General features: G+C 39.2%; 1 protein-coding gene across 3 annotated transcripts in view; it reads right to left on the reverse strand.

Moving 5' to 3' along the window:
- The window catches only part of CPQ (carboxypeptidase Q), a 466,878-nt gene that overhangs the window by 148,961 nt on the left and 292,877 nt on the right, over positions 1-25,040 (reverse strand). For all 3 annotated transcript variants that reach the window (XM_082674777.1, XM_082674776.1, XM_082674778.1), the window contains exon 5: positions 13,173-13,284. In XM_082674777.1, coding sequence (XP_082530903.1) covers positions 13,173-13,284 — 112 coding nt within the window. The remainder of the gene's footprint in view (positions 1-13,172; positions 13,285-25,040) is intronic.

The raw sequence follows: 25,040 nt of genomic DNA on the forward strand, positions 1-25,040 counted from the left end.
GAACTCATTTAATTATCATAATAAACCTATAGGTAGATGCTATTGTAACCCCATTATACATATGAAGAAACTGAGGCATAGCACACTTAAACAGGAATATAGCCAGTAAGTGAAAAAACCAAAAAAATAATAATAACCAAATAATAAATCTGGGGAGGGTTTGGAAACAAGGCATAACTCAAACACTAGTCACCAAGAATATACATGATACACATGATGGGAGTGCATATACTGGAGCAACTTATGATTGCTGTATTATTTAATTAAAACAAATATACATGTGAGAGCTCCCCTGGTGGCGCAGTGGTTGAGAGTCCGCCTGCCGATGCAGGGGACACGGGTTCGTGCCCCGGTCCGGGAAGGTTCCACATGCCGCGGAGCGGCTGGGCCCATGAGCCATGGCTGCTGAGCCTGTGCGTCCGGAGCCTGTGCTCCGCAACGGGAGAGGCCGCAACAGTGAGAGGCCCGCGTAACGCAAAATAAATAAATAAATATATATATATACATGTGACATTTCAACAATAACCACTAAAAGAATAGGAAGATAATGAATAAATTTCCAAATGGTGGAGGGAAAAATAGGAAGAGAGTGTAAGAAAAAACAATGAATCCAACAGAAAGCAAAAAAAAAGAAAAGGAGAAAAAAGAAACAAAAAAGGCAGCTTTAATAGAAAAAAGTTAGAAGGTTACTAAAATATAGGTAACCACAATAAAGAGAAGCAGAACAAACATATCCATTAACTGATATTGTGAGATTGAATATTTAAAAATCTAACTATATGCTGTTTACAACAGAATCAACTAAAACACAATGACCTAGATTAGTTGGAAGTAAAGGAATAGAAAAAGAGTAACCAAAAGAGAGGTAGTTATGATACAGTACTAATATAAGATAAAATAGACTTACAGGGAAAAAACATTAAGGATAAAGAAGGTGTTTAGACTCAACCAGGTAAAGCAACGAAGCTTCAAATTATACAAAGCTAATTAAGCTGATAGAAATTCAAGAAGAAATTTATAAAATCACAATCTAAGTGGGAGATTTTAATATACTGCTCTCAAAAACCGATAGAGCAACCAGATAAAGAAACTAGTAATGATATAGTAGTTTTAAACAGCACAATTAATACATTTTCTCTAATGAAAGAATATGTAGAATGCTATTCCCAGAAAACGAGGCTACATATTCTTTGCAAGTCATAAGAACACATTTTAAAAAAACTGACCAAGTAATAAACCAAAATTTTGTCTCAACAAATACCAAAGAATCAGTATTACATAAACCATGTTTAACAACTACTACGCAGCAAAACTGGAACTCAGTAACTAATATTTTTGGAAACTTAAAGAAAGCTATAATAATTAAAGAGTCAAAGAAGAATCATAATGAAAATCCTAACATGTTTAGATTGGATGGCCATTAAGACACTATTTCAAAACTTGTGGAAAGTAGCTAAGCCATTGCTTAGTAAGAGATGTATGGCCTTAAATGTAAATGTTAGAAAATAAGAAATTCACCTGAAGAAGACAGAAGAAATAAATAAAACACAATAAGCCCACACATGGAAGAGAATAATACCATCCATGTAAATTCAAAATCACAAAAATGATATAATACTGCTTTTGGATAAATACCCTTACAGAACAATGTTACAACAATCAGAACACGGTTACAACTGCAAGGGGAGAAGGGGATAGATTGTGGAGAGGTACAAAACAGGTTTCAGCTGTATTGGTAATTTTTAACTTCTTTTAAACTAAGGACTGTTAACAAATATTTGACATTGTTAACATTTATGAGATTTGGGTGGAGGATTGTTAGTGTTTATTATTCTATGTCTGCTTCCAAATATTTGAATTATTTTTAAAAAAGGGGGGGCAAAGAAAAAAATTGAAGAGAAACATTAAGAAGAAGAAATAAAGGATTTTCTACTTTTGTAACTTGTAAGTAGCATCAGCCTTAGGCCCCTCATCTGTAAAAGGAATAATAGTAATTTCTACCTTCCAGACTCTGAGAACTGCATATCCAGCATGTAGCTCGGAGCTTGGAACAGCGTGCTCTAGAATGCTAAATGCTGTTATTATTTCATCCTAAAGTCAGGAAGCATCTCTTTTCATCTTCACACCATTCTAAGAAGACCTGGGTGAGAAATCATTTTTTTTTTTTTTTTGGTCCTCCTTCATTTAAGTCCTAAAGCAAGACTATTTACTGCTACTGTTGATTCTTAAAAAAAAAAAAGAAAGAAATATTACACATTTGTAATTAGTAAAATGATGCTGTTATAAAACGTTGTAGGACTTTACTGAAGTTTTTTCTTACTCTAACCACTTTAAGGTTACCTTGTATCCCTACCTCCCAAATCACTTCTCCACCAAAGTGCTCCATTTGAATTCTAGGTCAGTGAGATGGTAACCATCAGTGGCAGCATTGCCACTACAGTTTTCTTCAACATCTGTGTCATGGATTTTTCATCTTTGCATCTTTGTCTGATAGATATGCATTTGCTTACATTGTATTTGATTCATGTAACAGTCCTGCAAACATACTGTCATCTATTTTACTGGTAAGGAACTAAGGCTCAGATAGGTCCAGTGACCTGCCAGACATAACAAGATATACCTCAGAGGGCTCTTTTGAGGATTAAAAAAGGTCATGTGAAGTAACTGGTGCATAGGAGATATTCCATATATATTGGCTCTCTTCTCTTTTCTCCCAGATGTTCAGTTAATGTTTGCTGATATATTGTTTAATTAATGTCTTATTATATTAAGTGAAAACATAAGGTGTTCTTTTGATATATGTTTTGCATTATTATCAAAAATCCCTACTTTAGGGCTTCCCTGGTGGTGCAGTGGTTGAGAGCCCGCCTACCGATGCAGGGGACACGGGTTCGTGCCCTGATCTGGGAGGATCCTACATGCCGCGGGGCGGCTGGGCCCGTGAGCCATGGCCGCTGAGCCTGCGCGTCCGGAGCCTGTGCTCCGCAACGGGAGAGGCCACAACAGTGAGAGGCCCGCGTACCGCAAAAAAAAAAAAAAAAAAAAAAAAAAAAAAAAATCCCTACTTTATAAGTTTAATCACTGTTTTTTGTAACAACGTAAAGTTCCAGAAAGGTAATAATTTGAAAATTCCTCTAATTCCTCATTTGTGGCTAAAAATGACATTCAAATGATTTCATCTAAAATTATTCAACTATAAAAGATGAACTCACACTTATATCTTTCACAAAAAAGTAATTCCAGTAGAAAGCACTTCATAACATCTTCCCTTGTTCTAATGTGCTGCTTGAAACAAGTGACTATGGGATGGCTAAGTGGATACATGGTCTATGGTGACGTGAACAGAAATACAGCCTTTGAAACACTTCCTGACTTATATTTTCCTATACACATTAACCAAGGCAATAACTCGGAATACTTTCAATTATATTTTAAATGTATTTCTTTTAAAAAATGCCATTATTACAGAGAAAGAACAATAATGCAAGCATCAGTGGTCATTGTGCTCAGTTTTCTATGCATGGGGATCCTCTGGGAATGCCTGGAAATTGTGGGGTTTTGACTATATTAAAAAACAGAAAAGACTTCTTGAGAGCTCAGTTAACAGGGTAAAATGTTAAGAGTAAGTACTAGATTTGATTCTTTGTTTTCTCTGCCTTGATTTTTTTCTATATTTCAAACAATTTACTTTGTAGTAAATTATGTTGCCCTCAACAGCTATTTCCTGTTTTCACTATTTTTTTCTTTAGGGATATTATAAGTCTTTGTAAATACAGCATTACTAGGTTAAGGACACTGGCAGAGAGAGAAAAGGGGACGAAAAAGATGAAGATCTCTCCATCCCCATATCTTGTGAGTGTTACTTTAATTCCACGTCACATTTTTGAAGCATCTATTAACTGCCCTTCTCTACAGCAATGAGGAGAGAATCAGCCTTATATATACTCTTTTTTTAATATATAAATTTATTTATTTATTTACTTATTTTTGGCTGCGTTGGGTCTTTGTTGCTGCACGCGGGCCTTCTTTAGTTGCGGCGGGCGGGGGCTACTCTTCATTGCGGTGCACGGGCTTCTCATTGCGGTGGCTTCTCTTGTTGTGGAGCACGGGCTCTAGGCGCGTGGGCTTCAGTAGTTGTGGCACGTGAGCTCAGTAGTTGTGGCTCACAGGCTTTGTTGCTCCATGGCATGTGGGATCTTCCCGGACCAGGGATGGGACCCGTGTCCCCTGCATTGGCAGGCGGATTCTTAACCAATGCGCCACCAGGGAAGTCCCTATATATACTCTTGAATGGTGGCTATACGGGGGTGATGGTTCTTGAGTCTGGCTCATCAGAACCAGCTACCGTTCTTTTATTATGAAGGCTTCTCTGCTTTAGGGATGGCCTTGACCAAGCCCAACTGTGCAAAGAGATACAGACATCAAGCCTTGAGAGACAAGGTCGATCCTGAGATTATACCCCCTGCTGGAATATTCACCCTTGTTGTTTTGGCAATTAACACCTAACAATAAGAGTTATTATTACTGATGATCTAGTGGGGACCAGACACTGCCTAAATTGTTTCAAATCATCCTATAACAATTCAAGATAAATTGTTGCCATTGTAAGGAAGAGGAAACTGAGATTTAAAAGGTTAAATAGTTTGTACAACATAATACTAAGTAGCATAGAAGGATTTGAACCCAAGATACTCTAACATGGAGTGTATGCTATTCTACTATCCATGCTACCTCTCGTTTGCCTACAGGTTTTGAGTTATTTAGGGGTTAAGGAAGTAGGAGTTCATCGGTTAAAAAGTCCGTGAGATCTGAGTCACATGGTACAATCTGGAGATGCTGGTGTCAAGCAAGAACATGGGCTGAGTTCATCACTGATGATTTCTCCAATATGAGGATGGCATTAGCAGGATTACAAATAAGTAATGTGACAATAGTCAACTTCACTTAATACTTTATTTAGCTTATCATTTCCGTCACACATCCAGTAGAAACTCTCCATTTCTAGAGCTTGCTTTTGGGGATGTTCACAGGGCTGGTGGTGCCTAAAAATGAACTAAACTAAATCCTTATCTCCCAGGACCATTGAAAAAATCCAGTTAACCATAAAGTTCCAGTCAGATGTTCACAATATATTTTCCTGTTTTTTTGTTTGCAGACCTTTGTTTTTCGGCACATTTACTGGAACAGAATTTATTCTAAGCTGAGCAGACCACAGCTCTTGCAAAAGGCGGCATTAGCATGATGCAGCGAAGTGTGTAGGCGAAGAACACAGCATCCTTGGAAACCCCGTCACTTCCTCTTTGGTATATTTAGCTGGCTTGTCAGCCACATGGCAAATAAAATTTGCTTAGTAACTCCAAAACTGTGGTTCTTCAGGCTCTGTATAGCTGGAATCTCCCCACTCCACTTTCCTGTGTCTCCATTCTATTCATCCCACTTCCTTACAAGTTAAATGGATAGCCCAGCCAGTATCTTTAGAAGAAGTCAATCTCATGCTTAAAATCTTCAACGGCTCCTACTGCCTATAGCACCAGCTCTGAAGTTCAGCTTCGTGTCCAATGCCCTTTACAAACTGACCCTCATCTGCTAAATTCTCACCACTCCTCACTCACCTATGGCTCTAGATTTACGAAAACATCCTCCACTCCTCAAATTATGTACCTTCATGAGCTCTAATCGTGTGCTTTCTTCTCCTGCTTCCCACCCATGTGAAGCTATTGATGCGTGACTGTGAGCTCTTTGATGGAATGATCTGCGTCTTACCCATTTTATTAGCCGGACATGAAGCAGGCGTTCAATATTTATTGTTGAAATAGGAGATCTCCTTGTGAGCCAAGTTGCACAGTACTGTGATGATACAGTTCTCATGAGGTAGCCTACATTTTCGAGGCAGCCCTGCTCTGGACTTATATGGATCCCATTCTTGAGTGGAAAGAAACCCACTGGGGCACTATGGATACCATTATTAAGTCTTTACATAGCCATTCTTCTCCAGGATAATTAGTAGCAACCTTTTTTTTTTTTTTTTTTTTTTTTGCTGTACGCGGGCCTCTCCCTGCGGTGGCCTCTCCTGTTGCGGAGCACAGGCTCCGGACGCGCAGGCTCGGCGGCCACGGATCACGGGCCCAGCCGCTCCGCGGCACGTGGGATCTTCCCGGACCGGGGCACGAACCCGTGTCGCCTGCATCGGCAGGCGGACTCTCAACCACTGCGCCACCAGGGAAGCCCAGTAGTAGCAACTTTTAAGGCTTCCTTTTCCTTTACCAACACCACATTTCTTAACTTTCTAAGGCATACGGGCCAAATCAAAGCAGATGTCGGGGAGGAAGCTGAGCACGCTATGGACAGAGGGGCCCCTGAGACCCTTCCTCTGGCAACATTCATCCGCCCCCTCTCCAGATTCTGTCAGACAGGAAGGAATGAATCGCAAGGCTGAATGCCACTGGGCCTGGGTCTTGTCTCCTTTGACACAGAAATGGTATATTTTAACTACATGCTAAAATAATAACAGCAATATTCATGTAGTTTAAGGCTTTGAAAGGACTACAGAATCTCCCCTACCACGTCCAAACTAAAAGGTAGAACACATTCTAAGTGATTCATTTGTAACAAGCCTTACTTTATCTCATGACATATTTGGAAGAACAATCTACACACAGTTTGTCTTTTTACACACACCACTGGAAATGTCTATGTTAGCTGAATGAGATATAAAGATGCAAAGTGTTTTAGTGAGACTTACAATGTGTTCAAACTTCAAGAAAAGGTCTCAGCAATTCCCAGCTGAAAAAATATGTATCTGCCACAGGTCTTAAGGTAAAGCCAGACACTTACCACTAGAGGAAATAACATATTTAAATAAAAAATGAGAAGATCATCCTCTAAAGACCATGAGAAGGAGCTAAAAATGCCCCCTGACTATAAACCTACTTTTAGGAGTTAGAAAAAAAGAGAAAAAGCAAGCAAATTCTTAGTTTCTAATTCTTCCATTGTTCTAGGTATTTGCATCACTAAATATAATTATAAAGAGTCAAGACCAAAATTTGTTCAGGAAAAAAAAGGCAAACAACCATCTACAAATTAAAATTCAAATTAATAAAAATAAAATTTAATGTTGGAGAAAACATTTTTTTCTAAGACTTGAAACAAGTTAATTTCTTGGACAGTTCCAGAAGCGGACATATTATTTCCTAAATGTATTGAGGTGATTTTAATAGGAAACCTTTCCCGGGGATGTAAGATTCCCTTCTTGTGTTCACAAAATAATTGTGGAGGAAGTGCATCCAAAAAGGGAGCAGGGAAGAGTTTGTGGAATGTTTTAAGATCAAAAGTCCTTCTAGAAAAAATAAATCCTACCAAATTCTAGTGCATTGGGGGCCACAGAAAAACCTGGCAGAGAGAGCCTTTAGTATTTGTTAAACATTTCCAATAATACTACATTTATCTTAATAAAATAGGCTTAGATAGTGCAGAAATGAAGTTATTTGTTGGGTAAAGTTTGCACTTGGGTGGGTACAGATGCTCTTCAGGAATATTCTTATAATATAAGAATAATCTCCACCATGCCAGTTAAGGAACCATTACATGGCTCTATCTTGTCAATATTCTGGCAATCGCAAGAGCCCAAAGACAGCCTAGAAAATCTAGAATGAAAATAAATCCAAGGCCATTTGTACTCAGTTCCATGAAGTATACCTCAGCAAGCATTCTTGGATTCTTCCTCAATTCTGCCAACACCAGTAGTGCCCCAGAGCAATGTTTCCCAAAGCACACTTGAGTCATGGAATCACTTTCCCAACAAATGTTTTTTGATGAATAAAGAAATTACCAGGACATGGAAGCAACCTAAGTGTCCATCAACAGATGAATGGATAAAGAAGATGTGGCACATATATACAATGGAATATTACTCAGCCATAAAAAGAAACGAAATTGAGTTATTTGTAGTGAGGTGGATGGACCTAGAGTCTGTCATACAGAGTGAAGTTAAGTCAGAAAGAGAAAAACAAATACCGTATGCTAACACAGATATATGGAATCTAAGAAAAAAAAAAAAAAAGGTCATGAAGTACCTAGGGGTAAGACGGGAATAAAGACACAGACCTACTAGAGCATGGACTTGAGGATACGGGGAGGGGGAAGGGGAAGCTGGGACGAAGTGACAGAGTGGCATGGACATATATACACTACCAAACGTAAAATAGATAGCTAGTGGGAAGCAGCCGCATAGCACAGGGAGATCAGCTAGGTGGTTTGTGACCACCTAGAGGGGTGGGATAGGGAGGGTGGGAGGGAGGGAGATGCAAGAGGGAAGAGATATGGGGACATATGTATATGTATAGCTGATTCACTTTGCTATAAAGCAGAAACTAACACACCACTGTAAAGCAATTATACTCCAATAAAGATGTTAAAAAAGAAAAAAAGAAATTACCAAGAGAGAGTTTCCCAAACTTATTTGACCACAAGAGGAGGTCCTTTCTAATGGAACCTCCTTTCTAGATCTGGGCTAGTCCCAAGTTGGCTTCAGGCTCTATCTCTAGCTCTATCCGTTAGGTTTCTATTTCTTAGAAGTTTTTCATTTCCCTCACTCAGTTATTCTGGATTGGACTTCCTGAGACATTTCCAAGGGAGGCTTGACCAGGGCCTGGGAGAAGAAAACCCTCTTCCTGGATGGATCCCCACCTCTGACAGGGAACCCAGTGCATTAGAAATGGCTACATGAAGCTCTAACTACACCAAAGCCTTAGCACACATTTGGTTGTGTTGCCTGGTGTACTTCTGGGCATTGGTGACTCCTGCATGACTCTTCCTACTTCCTACCTCTGGCTCTGTAGTTCCTGTTAACAGAGTGTTTATGGCGATGGCAAGACCAAGAATTTTTTTTTTTTTTTTTTTGGCTTTTGAGAGTTTTTTCTTAATTACTAAAGTAACACATGCTTACTACACAAAAATCTAATATGATATATCAGGTAAAAAGAGTATCTCCTGCAATTCCGCGAACCCTCTCTTCCCCCTCAATCCCATGACTGTTACTGTCAACAGTTTTCTCCTCATTTTTAATAATACACAGGACTGGAAGCTCTATAATCTGCTGGGAATTCTTCATTGTGCCCCTTTTGCTTCAGGAAATTCTATTTGTCTTTATAAAAGAAACCTCAAATATCACTTTTGTGAAGGCGCCCTGACCCAGCCAAGCCATGCTGGTCTCTCCCTTTACCAGGTGCCCGAAGTAATTTGCACATATTTCAATTACCCGGAGTAATGTGCACATATTTCAATTAAAGAGCTTACAACAATTTCATTGCAAGTTTTGAATTAAATGTCTCTCCTACTTCTAAGACTTCAAGGACCAGTCTCATTCCTCTTTGTTACAAGGTATCTGGCAACTGACATGCAATCAGTACACAGTAAATATTTGTTGAGTGAATGAGTGAAGAAATATATAAATAAAATATTTTTCTAACACACAGACTTAAAGCTGTATAAAAATCACAGTCAAGATGCTCACGTTTAAATTTCTCTAAAAAGATGTTTCACACATATCCAACATTTCAACAACCAGGTAGTACTGTTAATTACTTTTCCCGTTTGTTTAGGCCTGAAAACTTAAAATTCTAACTTCATGGAAAATGGTAAAGTTGGAAGAATTTGGGGATGGATGGTGGTTTATAATTCAAGTGCCAAATGAACATTTTGAAGCATAAGATCTTTGGCCATTGGCTTTGTCCACTGATACCAGAACATTCCAGGAAATGACATTTCAAATAAACACTTTCAAGTCCAGTAAACCACAAACACAAAAAAGTATTCAATGGCATTTCACAGCAAATAGCCTTCTGTTGACAGTTACTCAGGAATGACTGGTTATATTTGCAAAGCACAAATATCTCTTCTGTTAGATTAACTGAATATGGTTTTAGCTGATGGCTTGGGCAAAAGAGTGAATCTATAAAAGTAGTGAAAGAAGTGAACAAAGGAGAAGAGACATGAAGGATGAATCTTCGAACAATATTTCTAAATATCAGAAAGTTCCACTGGACCAACACTTCCAATTAACAAGCCCCACTGAGGGACTTTGACATGCATTCTGCATGACATATTGTCCAAGGAGTAGCAGCCAGAAGGAATCTCACTTTTCTTGGAAAAAGAGATTGCCCACAGAGCTTTCATATTTTACCAACTAAACAGTTTGGGGTCAATGTAATTAAGTAATATAATTATGAACCCATTTCTTGGCCTCTAGCCCAAAGTGCTATTTCTTATTCAAGTATATCGTTAATTTTCATCTAGAAGGCATATGTGACACGTTAGACATAGTTCTTCATATTAAAAGACATACACAATCTACAAACAGAAATCCACAATCTAATTTTAATTTTAAAATTAAAGAGTAAGACTCCGTGGGTGCAATCATAGGATATGAGGTATAGCACGGATTCTAGGCCTTCAACTTAAGCAGGAAGTGGCCAGGAGAAATTCAGACTCTTGAAAATTTAATATGAAAGTGGAAAATGGTGAAGGGGTCAGTGGATTTCCATCATACAAGAGATGGTGACTTAAATAGTAAAGGGAAAGGATATTTAGGGATACAATAGCAGCTGGCCCTAGAGTTACATCAGTACAATTAACGTATTAAGTTAGGAGGCAAAGCTGGTGTGGGGTTTAAAAAAATATGGTACTGTCAGATCATGCTTATTAAATAATAAAAGTTAAAATTTATTGTGTATCTGGGTTGGGTTAGGCACTGTTTTAAGTATATTATGTGAATAGATTATTTAATTTTCAGAGCTACCTTATGAGATAGACCCACGCACTCTGGCTCCAGAGTGTTTTTTTAACAGTATGCCATGCTGCCTCTTAAAACCTACTCAAAAGAAATATTAGTCTTATTTTAGAGTTGAATTCATGTGTTTACATAGGTGTTCAGAAATCTATAGGAGAGTTAAGTCCTGAATTGAACGAGACTGATTACTAGCTATCAAAGGCAACTGAAGTCAGTATACTTTCAGAGCTGGAGAAAGATACTCAATTCACCTTTGCATGGTGTTTGACATTTATTCATGCAATTGAATTCAACTCAATTAACAGTGATTTAGGGTCCCATGCTGAGTACTAAAGAAGTAAGATTCAAAGCGTAGAGGAGACACAATTTTTATGCCAATCTAGAGCAGATAAAAATACTCTGGAAGCTAACAGTTGAACAGAGGTGAAGAAAACGAAGTCCAGAGAGTTCAAATGACCTGCCCGAGGCCAAAAAAGTAGTTTGTGGCACAGAGGGACCTAAAAATCTAATTGAGGTGGGTCTAGGTCTCTTTTTACACTCCACTCTGCCTCCTGTCAAGCTGGTTGGAACACCTGGGAATAAAATTAACTTCTAAAATAAATATCTGTGCCCGGTAAAGAGGAAACTGTTGGATATTTGCCTGCCTCGTCTCTAGAACCCACTTCATTCTGGAATGAAGTTAAGGACAGAGAGAACAGATAGCCAAGGGAATATTTTTTTTAAGGTTAGAGGAGGAGAGCATTCACATATGGAGTCTCCCAGATCTCCTCTGAAAGAATGAGTGTTTTTCGATTTTATTTGCTGGGCAATTTCTCTCTCTCAAACCTTACCCAATTCTAAAAGCAGACTTGACATTATATCTTTATTGATAACTATGTGTGTAGGTGCATATGTATGTCTTCAACTATGTTCTAAGGGTCTTAAGAACAGAGGACATACTTTAAACCTCTCTGTATGCCCAACTTTTACAAAATGCTTTCACATAGTAGCTGCTCAGTATGGTAATGATGCTAAAAGTATAAGTATATACAATGTAAGTTTTCCAATTAGTTTGTTTCATTTTTTAAAAAACGACCCTGTATTCAGGTCTCCTAGAAAATTTTTAATAGCTTCTTTTAGTGGGTCAATTTTACGTGCCACCCTTTCCGCCCACAACCTGCCGGAGACATTTGGCAATGTCTGGAGACATTTTTGGTTGTCACAGCTTAGGGGCTGGGGGAGAAAGGTGTTACTGACATCTAGTAGGTAGAGGCCAGGGATGCAGCTAAACATTCTACAATGTACGGGACCCACCTCACAACAAAGAATTATCCGGCCCCAAGTGTCAATAATGCCAAGGTTGAGAGACACCGGCCTCTTCAGAAGTTAAAAACATGCACAATCACCTTCCCATTTCTCCATTTTTAAAACACAAGTAAGACATAAAGCAAAATGATACACTAAATATTTGCCTCGACCAAGACAATGTCAGTAGTCTAGTTAAGATGAACAATTATTTAATGGGCTGATTTAGCATTAGAAGGGTTCATTAAAAGCCAGAGGAAATGCATGAATTTAAACACATGTGTACTTAAGTAAGCAATGGAACACCTTCACCAAAACGCATGTTCTGATCTTCACTACATCTGAAACCAAGGTTACTCCACAGTTACAATATAAAACGTTCTGCTGATGAGGCATTTTCAAAACCACCACTGGTTTGATTCAGACACGGAAGTCTCATTTCAGACTGTTTCATTATTTCTAACCTCGCTCAAAATCCACCTTTTGACCAGCACACAAAGAGGAAATGTATGTTTTTTGTTTGTAAATAGGGTCATCAAAATAAACTGTTTTCACAATTAGTCTTTCCTTTTGATGCCTGTCCCATGTCTAGGTTTACCTGGAAGGTCCAATTTTTCATCCTAGATTCCTTATTGTGGCCAAAAGCACCATTCCTTCAGGCCTACTTTGGCTCCTTGACTTCTATCATGGAAAGACGACTGCAGTAAAGCTATCCTAACAGCCTGATGATGTCTTTAAAGACAAACAAGGAAAAGGAAGTGGGGGAGCTGCTGATTTTTCTTTCCACTTGGTTATGGTTTCCTTACACAATCTCTAGCTGATGTGGTTGCATTTGCTACAGTTTTATTTGCTTGTTCATTTTCCCCCGTGGCTGATCGTATTTGATCCTTTGGCTGTCTGGTGGACACTTGAATAAGAATTTCTTTCTTTAAGGGGACAAATTAGTTTTTTTTCTGGGAATCAACTGACAAAAAACATACAGACCTCAGGAGGATCTTTAAACCTGGCATAATAACCAATCTGTTGAGCATTCTGTGTATTGAGTTAAACATGTCACCCCTGACACTCTCACACGTTGGTTAACGACTTACTAAATACTTACCAAGATCTTTAATAAGCGAGAGCGCTTCCCATGATATAAAGGCTCCTCCACCATCATCCATCGCACCCTGCCCAACATCCCAGCTGTCCAGATGTCCACTGACCAGTACAACCTAGAATAATAAAAAGAGAAAAAAAAAACTGAGCAGAAATGACATCAAAGAAGAAGCAGTCATAGGCATTCCAAATATACAAATGAAACTTTTCTATTTTCTATTTTTACTTTTTAAAAGATGTGTGTCATTACCAGTGGAAAACTTGGTATAGCGGTGTAAGGTCATCTTAATAGTAATAAAACTTCTCACCTTGTACTTCTCTTTATTAATATAATTTTGAATACTAAAGAAAAATGGTTTATTACTGACAGATGTTTGACAACTTTATTATATGGCTTAAAACCTAAATGACATAAAAATGGAGCTCAAAACTTCAACCATATTCTCAACTGTCCCAAATTCTAGCAGACAAATAATAAACATGTGTTGAAATGAATTCTAATGAAAAAGTGAGAATAATTTATTTATTTTTAATTATTGTGCTTTGTGCATTATGAATCACTCTGGTGTTGAATAAATAAGTATGCTGGAGTTACAAACTAGAGTCTAATTAAACAGAAGAACCTTTAAGAAATATCTCAATTTATGTGTTAAATAAATCTGTTGATTATATTATAAATTTTACATCACCATAGGTTTAAATTTTTTCAAGAATCATTAGTAATTCTCTCCAGGAAAATATAAAAAATATTTCAGTGAAACTAAATTTTATGGACATATTTTATTTTATTTATTTATTTTTTGTTTTGTTTTAATTTTTATTTTTTTAACATCTTTATTGGAGTATAATTGCTTTACATTGTTGTTAGTTGCTGCTGTATAACAAAGTGAATCAGCTATACGTATACATATAGCCCCATATCCCCTCCCTCTTGCGTCTCCCTCCCACCCTCCCTATCCTACCCGTCTAGGTGGTCACAAAGCACCGAGTTGGTCTCCCTGTGCTATGCAGCTGCTTCCCACTAGCTATCTATTTGACATTTGGTAGTGTATATATGTCAATGCCACTCTCTCACTTCGTCTCAGCTTACCCTTTTCCCCTCCCCATGTATGGACATATTTTAAACAAGTTAAAAACCAAGTAAAATGATGCTGGGTTAATAGGATATCCACGTGGCAAGTATGTGTCTTGATCTCTAGATCATGTAGTATATGAATGTCAAGTCAGATGAATTACAAATTTAAATAAAGATATTAGAGGAAAGCATAGAACAACTTTGTCAACTTAGAGTAGGCAAAGATTTCTTAAACTGGACAAAAAAGTGCAAACCATAAAAGAAAAAATAATAAATTGGGCTTTAAAAGTATTAGGAGTATTTGTTCATCAAAAGACTCCATTACAGGAATGAAAAGGCAACCCACAGAGGAGAAAATATTTACCATACATATTTCAACAGAGGTCCCATACCCAGATTATATAAAGAACTTTTATGAAACAGTAACAAAAAGAGAGTCAAATGATAAAAAAAATGGGCAAAAAACTTGAACAGACAATTCACAAAAAAAGGATATATCAATACAAATTACTAATAATCATATTAAAAGTTGCCCAGGTTCATTATCATCAAGGAAATATAAATTAAACCACATTCAGTACATATCCACTGGAATAGCTAAAATGAAAAAGACAGAAAGTATTGGTGAGGAGGTGGAGCAACTGGAACTCTCATACATCAAGTGTGAGTATAAATACTTACAACCACTCTGGAGAACTGGCTTATCTACTAAATCTGAACATACACACACCCTAGGACCTAGCAATTCCACTCCCAGCTACACTCCAACAGGAAGGGATGCATATGAATGCTTTCACCAGAAGGGATGTACTAGAACGTTCAGAGAGTATTCATAATGACTCCCATCTCCCCCGCAAAGAAAACTACTCAAATGCCTGTCAACAGCAGAATGAATAGTGTGTTGTACTGATCAATGGAACGCTGTGTGGCAGTGTGAATGAACAGATACAATCAATACACAATAAATACACGAATCTCATAAACATAATGAAAAATGAAAGAAATAATACATCGTGTATAATCCCATTTATGTAAGATGGAAAAACAAGCAAAACAGGAGAGTGGTTACCCATGGTAAGGATGGGTAGTGACAGGACGAGGACACGAGTCGAGCTGCTGGGTGCTGGTCATGTCCTGTTTCCTGACCAGGTGCTGGTCACGTTCTTTCTTCTGGGTACTGGTTACACAGGTGCACTCAGTTGGTAAAAGTTCATCTTGTTATACGCTTAGGATTTGTGCATGTTCTCTGAGAATATTACACTTCAATAAAAAAGCTTAAAAAAACCAAGCTCAACAGATTGATTCTACATACAGCATACAGTAAATAAATAAACCAAAGTTGAACAAATCTTCTTGATGATTAACAGGAAAATGCCCCAGGACTTCGGCAAAGTAGGATTTTGGGTTTAAAATATCAGGGTGACCCCTTGCACTGCCTCGTTCCCTGGGCAGCTGCAGGATCTCCCACTGACTCTGTATATACAGGCAGACCCAGCTTACTACTTCATTGTAGTCATAAACAAGTACAATGCCCCAGACTAACAAATGGCCATGCAATGAACCCAAATGGATTGTTTCTAAGGAAAAAAAAACAAAAGAAAAAAATGTGTTGCAATAGCAGGAAATTCTGATTCAAAAAGTGGTGTAATCCCATGTGGGATGAACAAGCCAATTAGTCAACATTGTCACCACCCTCAGGACCATTTTCCCAATGAAGTTAAAGTTCCAATGGACAAAAAGTGTCAAAATCTGTTTTAATCAACTTTTTCTCAGATAACACATGAGTAATTAAATCAAGGCAGTTACTGTTTTAACCTTCAGACTTCCTTCAGAATAACTGAGGTTGTCTTACAATTATATTTCTTTATGTTTTCTGAAATATCTCTGTTCTCTAATCCAGAATTATTACTTAAACTAACAGTGAAAAGATGGAAATGGTTTGATGATAGGAAACTAAATGATAGCCCATAAGATGAGGTCTTTGGCACAGTGATATGGAAGAGAGTTAGTTTTACTTTTTTTTTTTTTTTTTTACAAAACCAGAATATATTGGGGGTTACCATGGGATAGTAGTAACTTTAATATAAACTGATTTAAAGACTAGGTGATGACAAGAAGCTACTTCTAATTCAGTAGCATATTTAACGAACTTGAATTTTCCTAATCATAAAAGCTTCAACCTAAACCTCGAAAGTAGTAGCGCAGGAGGTCTCATTCAACAGGGTGTCTGGCTAGCATGCTTTAATGCAGCCTCACAAAGGATAACCCAGAAAAACATAACAAAGGGTCAGGCAGAGATGAACATTACTTGTAACATATTTGGATCTGATTTAAGCAAACAAAACAAAAACAGACAACTCAGAGACACAGTAAACTCCAGATTTATGAAAAAGGATCACGTTATAAAAGATAAGGGAATGCACCGGTTCTGCTGCCAGATGTGCAGCCCTTAGAGCAATAACATGGCCTAGAACCAACAGAGAAGGGGGGTGCCCCCTCATCTACCCTCCTTATGCGCTGCTCCCCGAGGCAGGCAGAGCACTGACCAATCCCCTGCCCTCCAGCTTCCATCTCACCACCATCTCTTCCAAATGCAGTAAAGAGTAGAAATTATTCAAACAACAGCAAGAGCCAGGAGCAGCCACAACAAAACAAATAGGAAGGCAGAAAGGGAACACCGATGCTCTGAAATACAGTTTGCTATTTGTGAGGCACACATTAGCCCTGACCACCAAAGGCTCAGGTCTTGGGGGTGGGGGGAACTTCTGCAGTAGGGCAGAGATGCACTGGATGACAGCCTGCGAGGATGAAGAATCAGACTGGCAGCAGCACAGAAACACCTGCAGGCCAGCTGTGGGTCTGAGAGCAAAGATACACTAAATCAAAGGTAGACAGAGAGCAGCCCGAGGACAAGCCCCCGCTTCGTTGTTATTGGGGCATATGGAGATACTGAAGGCAAACAGATTTGCTTGATTAAAAGATAAATAAGAACACAATCGAAACGGGACATATGAAAAATATCGCAGAACAAGGGAAAGAGAACAGCATCAGAAGAAGTACATTCTTATGAAAACAAGCTAATACAAGATCCTGGAGAAAATGTCATGGTCTTGGGCATTTATGCATGCATTTATTCAACAGCTTCTACTGAGTTTCTCTTATGTGCCAGAGATACAGGAATGGACAAAACAAGCAAATATTCTGCCTTAATGGAATTTATATTCTGGTGAGGGAGACAGGCAATAAATAAATATAATGTAATGATAGTTTTAAGTATTATGAAGAAAAACAAGGCAGAGGAAGGGAATAGAGAGGGTAGTGGCAGGGAGAGGAAAAATCAGTCAGCTTCCTCCTAAGGTGTACACAGCCACAGGAGAATTCTGCCCCTACCCTAACAATAAGAGAAATCTGGATAATCTAGAAAATCATAACTTTTTTAGGCCCATCAGAGATCTGAGATTGTAATTCAACCAGAGGAACTGAATTGCAGAGGATAACGTGCTCATCAAAGGAGCGGTGGGACACATGAACTGGCTGCCTTTAGCAGCGACAGGAGGGAGAGGCCACAGTCATAAAAGCAAGAATGGAGACAACTGAAATGTTAACAAATTCTTAAAGGGTTGAGTGTGTGTTAAGATGAGAGTTTAGAATCCCTGGGAACCTCCCACATAAGGGCTCTAGGTACCTATTTTCTAGATCTTTTCCACAAACTTCCATCATGGGTGCACAGGAAATAAAGAGCAGGGCAGAAGCCCTAAGAGAGCCCACCTCGTGGTGCAGGGATACATATGACTGGGCGCTGTCGGGAGCAGGCAGCAAATACACCTACTTCCGGGACGCTTCTCTCATACGAAGCCGAGGCTATCTCCCCCTGGGAGAGAGGCACAAAATTGCCCTGCAGGACAGTACTAGGCAAAGGCTGGCGGCTACAGGAAAAAGGGTAGAAACTGCACTCCCACCCTACACTGACACCTGTCTCCAGGAGGGCAGGAGACTTGCCCACGCCCAGAATTCTGCACTGATGTAAAGAGTTCTGCTGCCCCTGGGTAAGGGACGAGGTACGCATCCCCATGACTCATGGCAGAGTTTGGCTTTCACAGGGGGAGGAGCAGAAATGCTGAGAAAGCCCCACTCTTCTATTTTTAATTAAAAAACAATTTTTATAGGAGTCTAGTTGATCTACAATGTTGTGTTAGTTTCTACTGTACAGCAAAGTGAATCAGTTATACATATATATATATCCATTCTTTTCTGGATTCTTTTCCCATATAGGCCATTACGGAGTATTGTGCAGAGTTCCCTGGGCTATACAGTAGGTCCTTACTAGTTATCTATTTTATATATAGTAGTGTGTATATGTAAATCCCAATCTCCCAGTTTACCCTCCCTCCCCCACCTCCTGGTAACCGTAAGTTTGTTTTCTACATCTGTGACTCTATTTTTGTTTTGTAAATAAGTTCATTGGTACCATTTTTTTAGATTCCACATATAAGCGATATCATATGATATTTGTCTTTCTCTGTCTGACTTACTTCATTCAGTATGATAATCTCTAGGTCCATCCATGTTGCTGCAAATGGTTTTAATTCATTCTTTTTTATGGCTGAGTAATATCCCATTGTATATATGTGCCACACCTTCTTTATCCATTCCTTTGTCAACGGACATTTAGGTTGCTTCCATGTCTTGGCTATCGTAAACAGTGCTGCAATGAACATCGGGGTGCATGTATTCTTTCATATTATGGTTTTCTCCAGATATATGCCCAGGATTGGGAGTGCTGGGTCGTATGGTAGTTCTATTTTTAGTTTTTTAAGGAACCTCCATACTGTTCTCCATAGTGGTTGTAACAATTTACATTCCCACCAACAGTGTAGGAGGGGTCCCTGTTCTCCACACTCTCTCCAGCATTTATTGTTTATAGACTTTTTGATGATGATCATTCTGACCTTGTGAGGTAATACCTCACTGTAGTTTTGATTTTAATTTCTCTGATAATTAGTGATGTTGAGCATCTTTTTATGTGCTTTTTGGCCATGTCTTCTTTGGAGACATTTCTATTTAGATCTTCTGCCCATTTTTTCATTCGGTTGTTTGATTTTTGACATAGAGCTGCATGAGCTGTTTGTATATTTTGGAGATTAATCCCTTGTCGGTCGCTCCATTTGCAAATATTTTCTCCAATTCTGTGGGCTGTCATTTCATTTTGTTTATGGTTTCCTTTGCTGTGCAGAAGCTTTTAAGTTTAATTAGGTCCCATTTGTTTATTTTTGTTTTTATTTTCATTAAAGAATAGTCAAAGCAATCCTGAGAAAGAAAAACGGAGCTGGAGGAATCAGCCTCCCTGACTTCAGACTATACTACAAAGTACCGTAATCAAAACAGTATGGTACTGGCATAAAAACGGAAATACAGATCAATGGAACAGGATAGAAAGCCCAGAAATAAACTCACGCACCTATGGTCAACTAATCTATGACAAAGGAGGCGAGAATATACAATGGAGAAAAGACAGTCTCTTCAATAAGTGGTGCTGGGAAAACTGGACAGCTACATGTAGAAAAATTAAACTAGAACAATCTCTAACACCATACACAAAAATAAACTAAAAATGGATCAAAGACCTAAATGTAAGGCTGGACGCTATAAAACTCTTAGAGGAAAACACAGGCAGAACATTCTTTGACATAAATCGCAGTAACATCTTTTTTGATCCACCTCCTAGAGTAATGAAAATAAAAACAAAAAATAAACAAATGAGAAAGCCCCACTCTTGAGCTCAGGCACATAAAGCCTGGCTAAGACTGAGGGGCAGAAGCACCAAGAAACCATCCTGTCCCTGCCAGGAGCCTCCAGTGAGTAACAAGCAGAGCAGTAACAGTTCATAGCCAAGGGAAGGGCAAGGGTATATAGAGACCCCTTCCGTGGTGCAGGCATACAGAGACTGCTGAAAGCTGAGCGTGAAGCAAGGCACTGGGAAAACTGCTCTGACAACCCAACCCCTACACTAAAAACAGACTAGCAGCAGCAGCCTGAAGTATGTGAGCACCAAAAGCAAGAATAGAAATGATACAATCCAAACCTAGCTCAACTCTAAACAGATGGACTGTACCACCCTCACACTAATGGCTTGACAGAAGAGGTGTTCTCATTTTTGAGCATGTACACTGCTCACCTCAGGCTCTACTGTTCTCTTATAGATGATATCCAGCTCCCAATAAAAAATTGTGAGTTATAAAATAGGCAAGAAATAAAAAGAATTTTTATCAGGAAATAGAGTACTCAATAGAACCAGACCCAGATATAGCCCAGATATTTAACCAATCAGACAAAGACTTTTCTCAGAATTCATGTAAAAGGCATTTCACAGAAAAGAACTTATGAACAGCCATCAAGCATTTGAAATGACCAAACTCATTATTGATCAGGGAAACGTAAATTAAATCCTCGATATCACTTTGCACCTATCTAATTGGTAAAAAGTTTTAAACCTGACAATATGAAGTTGTGGCAAGGATGCTGAGCAACAGGAATTCTCATCCACTGCTGGCAGGGGCAGAAAATTGTTAAAATCATTTAGGAAAACAATTGGGCATATCCTTTTAGGATGACTACATCTCACAGCCCAACAATTTCACTTTAGGTGCAATTTAGAAGAATTCTGGCAATTGGGCTCTTGGAGACATGTACGAAAATGGTCATATAGAAACAAGCATAAGGCCTCAAACTACAACCAAATGTCTATCAGCAGTAACATGGGTAAACTATGGTACAGTCATACAATGGAATATGATAAAGTAGTTAAAATTATCTATAGCTACATATATAAATATGTATAAATGAATATAAAAACAGAAATATGAAAGAACAAGCAAGAACAAATCACAAAAGAAATAGAAGAGTATGATTCCATAGTACAAATTTCAAAATTCAGTGAGCTAAGTAATATAACCTTTAGCAACGCATACAGAGATGATAAAATCATGAAGAAAAAGCAAAGTAATGGTAAACCAAAATTAGGATATCATTTATATCAGATGGGGTTAGGGCAGAGAGGGGGAAATCATCGTAGAGGGGCACACAGTGGGCTTCTAAGACACTGGTAGCGTTCTATCTCTGAAACTGAGTGAGAACACATGTAAACTTTTCATTCTTCTTCTTTAGATTGTACATACATGCTAGAGTCTTTTGAATGAATGCTATACTAAACAATAGCAAGAGTTATCAAAGATAGTTTTTTAAGTGAGTTCAAACAAACATTAAAGGTCAGATTTATCTCATACTACTTCAACTGTTGCAAAGCAAAGAAAAATATGGAAAATGTCTACATTTACTTAAAATCATAATTTTGTTACTAAAACATGAAAAAGGTGGTATCCCTTCCTAAAAACCAACTAGAGAGAAAATATAATTGTAAAATCTAAAATAGTTGTATCTAGCAGCATATTGAAAGCTATTGCAATATAACAGCTCAATGGTCCCCAAAGGCCCATGTTAACTAGAAGTTATAGATACGTAGCAGATAACACAGTCATCCTTCCCTCAATATATTCAGAGTGTTTGGTTACAGGGCCCCCAGGCAAATACCAAAATCCATGGATGTTCAAGTTCCTTACATAAAATGGTGTAGTATATGCATTTAACTTATGCACAAACTCTCATATATTTTAAATCCTCTCTAGATTATTTATAATGCCTAGTACAATGTAAATGCTATGTATATAGTTGCTGGCTTGCAATAAATTCAAGTGTGGATTTTTGGAACTTTCTGGAATTTCTTCCCAAATGTTTTCAATCTGCAATTGGTTGATTCCGTGAAGGCGAAACCCACAGACTCAGAGGGCCAACTGTACTAATAAAGGGCTAGTATTGGCTCATCCTTACCTTCTCAGCATGCCTAGCTTTTCACAGTCTGCATTTTAAATTGTGAGTTGTATACGTATTTATCTAAACCTGACCAAGTTCTCGTTGATCAATCTTCAACAAACGAGATGGTCACTTCCTTTGAAGCATGCTTCATCTTATAAATGTCTTGCTCAATCATAAACCAGAAAGACAACTAGCTGGTGGTTTTATTTTTTGCTTTTGTGATGTTTTGTTTTGTTTGCAGCTGCTTCATTCTTTCGTCTCATTTTATTTGGTTTATTTTAAGAGCTAGCAGGAGAGACCTTCAAGATGGCGGAGGAGAGAAACGTGGAGATCGCCTTGCTCCCCCAAAATACATCAGAAATACATTTACATGTAGAACAACTCCTACAGAACACCTACTGAACGCTGGCAGAAGACCTCAGACCTCCCAAAAGGCAAGAAACTCCCCACGTACGTGGGTAGGGCAAAAGAAAAAAGAAAAAAATGGACCAAAGAATAAGGATGGGACCTGTACCACTGGGAGGGAGCTGTGAAGGAGGAAAAGTTTCCACACACTAGGAAGCCCCTTCACGGGCGGAGACTGTGGGTGGCGGAGGGGGAAGCTTCAGAGCCGCGGAGGAGAGCGCAGGAGCAGGGGTGCAGAGGGCAAAGCGGAGACATTCCCGCACAGAGGACTGTAGCCGAATAGCACTCACCAGCCCGAGAGGCTTGTCTGCTCACCTGCTGGGGTGGGCGGGGCTGGGAGCTGAGGCTCGGGCTTCCGAGGTCAGATCCCAGGGAGAGGACTGGGGTTGGCTGCATGAACACAGCCTGAAGGGGGCTAGTGCACCACAGCTAGTCGGGAGGGAGTCCGAGAAAAAGTCTGGACCTGCCGAAGAGGCAAAAGGCCATTGTATCAGGGTGCACGAGGAGAGGGAATTCAGAGCACCACCTAAATGAGCTCCAGAGATGGGTGCGATGCGCGGCTATCAGCGTGGACCCCAGAGATGGGCATGAGATGCTAAGGCTGCTGCTGCCGCCACCAAGAAGCCTGTGTGCGAGCACAGGTCACTATCCACACCTCCCTTCCCAGGAGCCTGTGCAGCCCGCCACTGCCAGGGTCCCGTGATCCAGAGACAACTTCCCCGGGAGAACACACAGCGTGCCTCAGGCTGGTGCAACGTCATGCCGGCCTCTGTTGCCGCAGGCTCATCCTGCCTTCTATAGCCCTCCCTCCCCTTGGCCTGAGTGAGCCAGAGCCTGCTAATCAGCTTCTCCTTTAACCCGGTCCTGTCTTAGTGAAGAACAGATGCCCTCAGGCGACCTACATGCAGAGGCGGGGACAAATCCAAAGCTGAACCCCAGGAGCTGTGCAAACAAAGAAGAGAAAGGGAAATCTCTCCCAGCAGCCTCGGGAGCAGTGGATTAAATCTCCACAATCAACTTGATGTACCCTGCATCTGTGGAATACCTGATTAGACAACGAATCATCCCAAAATTGAGGCAGTGGACGGAGCAACAATATATATACATTTTTTTCCTTTTTCTCTTTTTGTGAGTGTGTATGTGTATGCTTATTTGTGTGATTTTGTCTGTACAGCTTTGCTTTTACCAATTGTCCTAGGGTTCTGTCTGTCCGTTTTGTTTGTTTGTTTTTTTAGTATAGTTTCTACTGCTTGTTATCATCGGTGGATTTGTTTTTTGGTTTGGTTGCTCTCTTCTTTCCTTCTTTTTTTTATTACTTTTTAATTATGTTATATTTTAAAAATATTTTTTATTTCAAAAACTTTCTTTTCTTTCTTTTCTCTCTCTTTCTTTCCTTCCTTCCTTCCTTCCTTCGTCCCTCCCTCCTTCCTTCATTCCTTTCTTTCTCTTCCTTCTTTTCTTTCTTTTTCTTTTTCTCTCCCTTTTATTCTGAGCCGTATGGCTGACAGACTCTTGATGCGCCGGTGGGGTGTCAGGCCTGTGCCTCTGAGGTATGAGAGCCGAGTTCAGAATACTGGTCAACCAGAGACCTCCCAGTTACACGTAATATCAAATGGCAAAAGCTCTCCCAGAGATCTCCATCTCAACGCTAAGACCCAGCTCCACTCAACAACCAGCAGCTACAGGGCTGGACACTCTATGCCAAACAATTAGCAAGACAGGAACACAACCCCACTCATTAGCAAAGAGGCTGCCAAAATCATAAGGTCACAGACACCCCAAAACACACCACTGGACACGGTCCTGCCCATCAGAAAGACAAGATCCAGCCTCATCCTCCAGAACACAGGCACCAGTCCCCTCCACCAGGAAGCCTACACAACCCACTGAACCAACCTTACCCACTGGGGGTAGACACCAAAAACAACGGGAACTATGAACCTGCAACCTGTAAAAACGAGACCCCAAAACACAGTAAGTTAAGCAAAATGAGAAGACAGAGAAACACGCAGCAGATGAAGGAGCAAGGTAAAAACCCACCAGACCAAACAAATGAAGAGGAAATAGGCAGTCTACCTGAAAAAGAATTCAGAATAATGATAGTAAAAATGATCCAAACCTGGGAAATAGAATGGAGAAAATACAAGACACGTTTAACAAGGACCTAGAAGAATTAAAGAGCAAACAAACAATGATGAACACCACAATAAATGAAATGAAAAATTCTCTAGGAGGAATCAATAATAGAAAACTGAGGCAGAAAAATGGATGAGTGACCTGGAAGATAAAGCAGTGGAAATAACTACTGCAGAGAAGAATAAAGAAAAAAGAATGAAAAGAATTGAGGACAATCTCAGAGACCTCTGGGACAACATTAAACACACCAACATTCAAATTATAGGGGTCCCAGAAGAAGAAGAGAAAAAGAAAGGGAATGAGAAAATATTTGAAAAGATTACAGTTGAAAACTTCCTTAAGTGGGAAAGGAAATAGTTAATCAAGTCCAGGATGGGCAGAGAGTCC

Source organism: Grampus griseus, assembly GCF_964374135.1.
Source record: "Grampus griseus genome assembly, chromosome: 17".
In the NCBI taxonomy this organism is placed as follows: domain Eukaryota; kingdom Metazoa; phylum Chordata; class Mammalia; order Artiodactyla; family Delphinidae; genus Grampus; species Grampus griseus.